Genomic DNA, 3,965 nt, shown 5'->3' on the forward strand with positions numbered 1-3,965 from the left:
ATGCCGGCGCCGTCGAAAGGCGCTAATCGGGTGCCAAAATGTGCGCGTTGCCGCAATCATGGCATCATCTCCGAGCTGCGTGGTCACAAGAAGCTATGCACCTACAAAAGTTGTAAATGTGCAAAGTGCGTGTTGATCTTCGAACGGCAGCGTATTATGGCGGCGCAGGTGATATGATTCACTTAATTACGTTACGTAAAAAAATGTTTATTTTGAGGAAAACTGACATGTGGCTCAAAAGATGTTTGTGTGATAGTACGCCTTCTTATAGGCTAGCGGTTGCTATTGTGTGTATAAATATAAGCGCAAGCAGTGTCTACGCTATTAAAAAAGAAGAAGTATAAATATATTTCGAGATTTAGTGATGTCGTGGAACTTCAACTCACGGAGTTTACTCCCAAAGACAGCTTTTATTTGCAACCTGATTTGAAGTGTGAATTTTTTTACAAAAAACAACTTTTTTAGAAGCCGTTATTTTGTCGAAAGCCTAAATTTTGACTACTTCTTCGATCTGAATTCATCCAAAGTAATAAAATTTTATTTTGGTTTTTGCGTTTGAGATCATTTTAAGCAGAAAAATCTTCCTTATCGCCAGACACCTTTTCACGTAGATTCTCCTGAAGATCGGTTACCCGATCAAATTTTGAAAATGAATGCCCGATTATGAAAACAGAACATTAAATTCTCTGAATGTACATTATTTTTATTCATTTATTTAACAAAATATGTTTTCTAAAAAATCTTCACAAAAAACGCTAATTTTCGGACTTGCAAGTGGATAGAATCCCTTAAATTTATTTACAATTTTCTACAATTTATGTTTTCTATACTCTATTTATTATAGAAACTACTCACAAATGCTAGAAATGTCTTGTTAATTTTTTTTTTAAATGATTCGAAATTTAATTCAACAGTGAGCTCAATTCTTTGAATCTTTCCCTTAACTCTTAAGCTCAATTCATTTTCATCGGTTAAGCTCAGCAACTCTTGTTTGCAAAGCCTTAAAACTTTAGTATAATAAAAAAATAAACTGTTAACGGTTACTTTATAAAGTGAAAACACTGAGCTCCGCTTGCAGCAAATAAACATAAATCTGGTTGCAAAAATATGATGGTAAGAAATGCTTACCAAACTGCCGACCAAAGGCCTCTTCTGCTATTTATAACAGTAATTATGCTTCAATTTAAGCAATGTGGCAGCCTTATTTGATATTAAGATTAGAACAAAGTTGTCAGCTAGCTGCTGGCAAATCTATGTAGCCACATATCCATTTCCATGTTTACCCAAGTGTTCGCATCAACTCAATACTCCCACAAACTTCGTGTTTAGTAATCAATCGGCCGAAGGCTACTCAAGTTACAAAGCTGTGGGCCGTAAGCCATCGTCTCCAGCCGTTGATGTATAGTATACAATGTTGACTTTGTATTCCCACAAGGCAACAGCGTCGAGATTTCTTAACTCCTACTTTCCATTCCATTTATTTGCCAAAAGGCAACAAACACTCGTATGCTTATATATGCATACATATGTACATAAGTACAACTACATAGCGTATGTTAGTATGCATTGAAATTAATGCAGTTAAATTGGTATGTATGTATGGGTCATTTGCGGCACATAACCAGAATGTGAAAATAAATGAAATGCGAGACGCCAAAGTCAATCAAAATGCACAACAGCTAATAGAATAAAGTAAATAGATACGAGAGAAAAACTTAAACAAGTTCAGAGAACGAGGGGAGAGCGGGTATGGTGAAATGTGTCGGTTGTATCGCATATTAATTTCACTTTACACCGAATAAAATGTGAGCCAACGTTGTCTACTCTTCTATGTACATATATCCTTGTATTTGTATAAGTGTGTGTGCTTAAGTGATTTGCCACTATGTTTACACACCATTTTTATTCACTAAGCCATTTGTTTATATCCGTGAAATTTTGTGATTTTTATACATCTGCAGGTTGCCCTAAAGCGTCAACAGGCGGTGGAGAATGCCATTGCGCTGCGCCTGATGGCCACCAAGACGGGCAAACAAATGGATGCGTTGCCGGAGGGACAAATCTTTGGTCTCTCCACGAGCGTCTTAAATGATTGTGCGGAGATGGGCGATGCAATGGACAGACGATTGCCAACACAGCGTCAAATGAAATCACAACAAATACAACAGATGGCTGAGGACCTCAGCACGTCCAGTTGTGGCGGCAGTTTGAGTCACGAGGCAACAAGTGAGTGTATAAATATACATATTTTAATAATATGATATAAAAGAAAACAAAGTCTTTACAAAGTCGAACTAATGTCATCGTAGTCAATTATAATTCTTACGAGCTACTATGAGGTCATGAACTAAGGCAATTTTAAAGCAAAATAGTTATGAGATGTAGTAGCAATTGAGACAACAAAAATGTGCGCACCAAAGCTACATAAAATACTTTTCACAAGTAAAAAAGTTTTCCATTCAAGCACTTGATTCCGATCGTTCAGTTTGTATGGCAGCTATACGCTATAGTGGTCCGATATAGGCGGTTCTGACAAATGAGCAGCTTCTTGAGGAGAAAAGAACGTATGCAAAATTTCACTTCGATATCTCAAAACCTGAGGAGTTAGTTCGCATATATACAGACAGACAGACGGACATGGCTAAATCGACTCAGATCGAAGTGATGCTTCCTATTAAGGGGTTACATGAGTATCCTCGGGTAAAAAAACAGCCTTTTTTATTATTACAAACATACACTCTTAATAAAAAAATTTTGAAATTTTTTGAACTCGGCCTTTGCCTTTAAAAATTATATCTCAAAAATCTCCGTAAAATTTCATAACTACTCAACGTTCTCGAGAAATCTTGCCAACCGACTTCAAAAACGCGGTTTCGAGAAAAATGCGTTTAAAGACTGCGCAATTCTGTAGACTTTTATAGTTCAAGGAGTCAAGTACTTTCCACAAATATTTCGAGTTGTTTCCAAAAATCATAACTTCAAAATATGGTGGATCGTGGATAATATGGAAGTACAAGTAAAGAAATTTTTTTAATTTTCAGCTACTTCGTTGGGCTCAACACCCACCCCACCCTCTCCAGTGGTGGTCTCTCAGAGCGCTATCGATATGTTGGCGCAACTTTTTCCGCATCGGAAACGCTCCGTACTAGAGTTGATATTGAAGCGTTGTGACTTGGATTTGGTGCGCGCAATCGAGAGTGTAACACCTGCAATTAGTAACACAGAAGCAACAACCACTGCCACTGCTAGCACAACAATTAACGCAACAACAGCAATAAAAGCAACGCCCATACGAAGCGCCTTTAAGCCGGTCACAGCGGAGTTGGTAAGCACTAGCAGTGTTTTTTGCGAATTATTCTTAAGTTTTGTTTAAATTTCGCCATCCATTTCAGTATTCGCACAAATCGGGTTTAACTGTGAGTAGTGTTAGCGGCTCCCCCGTATCCACCGGCTCACCGGCCATCTGCGCCTATCCCAAATGGTTTGTACCGCTCTCCTTTCCCGTTACAATGGGCCATCTATCGAATTTGGCGCCACGCTGCACCCTTCCCAACTGCACCTGCATGGATACGTATCAATTCAATTGATGCCGCCCGCACACATCTCCTACCAATAAAATACAATATAAATAGGCTACCAGGCATTTGTTTATAATTTTATTAATTACTTTTATTATTGAATAAAGATTGCCTGTTTTGCCGGCGTGTTTGTCAGCTGTTAGGCGGATGGTTATATGATGAAAAGACCCTGTAGGAAATAAAATTTGAAAACAAAAAACATAAAGAAAATTTAGATTAGCTTTTATTGTACGTATATTTTCAAACTGCACCACTAATTGATGCAACAAACTTTTTACATTTAAATACAATAACCATTATTAATGTTCTAAAATGCAAAATTATGAAATTTCATAAATGATTCCGAATTTATTCGAATATATATATATTTTTTTTGTCTTAAAATAC

At 37.2% G+C, this 3,965-nt stretch overlaps 1 protein-coding gene across 1 annotated transcript; it reads left to right on the forward strand.

Moving 5' to 3' along the window:
• On the forward strand, nt 1-3,740 carry LOC126751174 (doublesex- and mab-3-related transcription factor dmd-4). Its single transcript, XM_050461221.1, has 4 exons — nt 1-168; nt 1,962-2,226; nt 3,042-3,325; nt 3,393-3,740. Exons 1-4 carry the CDS (start codon nt 1-3, stop codon nt 3,585-3,587), a joined length of 912 nt encoding a protein of 303 aa, XP_050317178.1. The 3' UTR covers nt 3,588-3,740.
• Nucleotides 3,741-3,965: the final 225 nt, after the last annotated feature.

Source organism: Bactrocera neohumeralis, chromosome 2 (assembly GCF_024586455.1).
Source record: "Bactrocera neohumeralis isolate Rockhampton chromosome 2, APGP_CSIRO_Bneo_wtdbg2-racon-allhic-juicebox.fasta_v2, whole genome shotgun sequence".
Taxonomy (NCBI): domain Eukaryota; kingdom Metazoa; phylum Arthropoda; class Insecta; order Diptera; family Tephritidae; genus Bactrocera; species Bactrocera neohumeralis.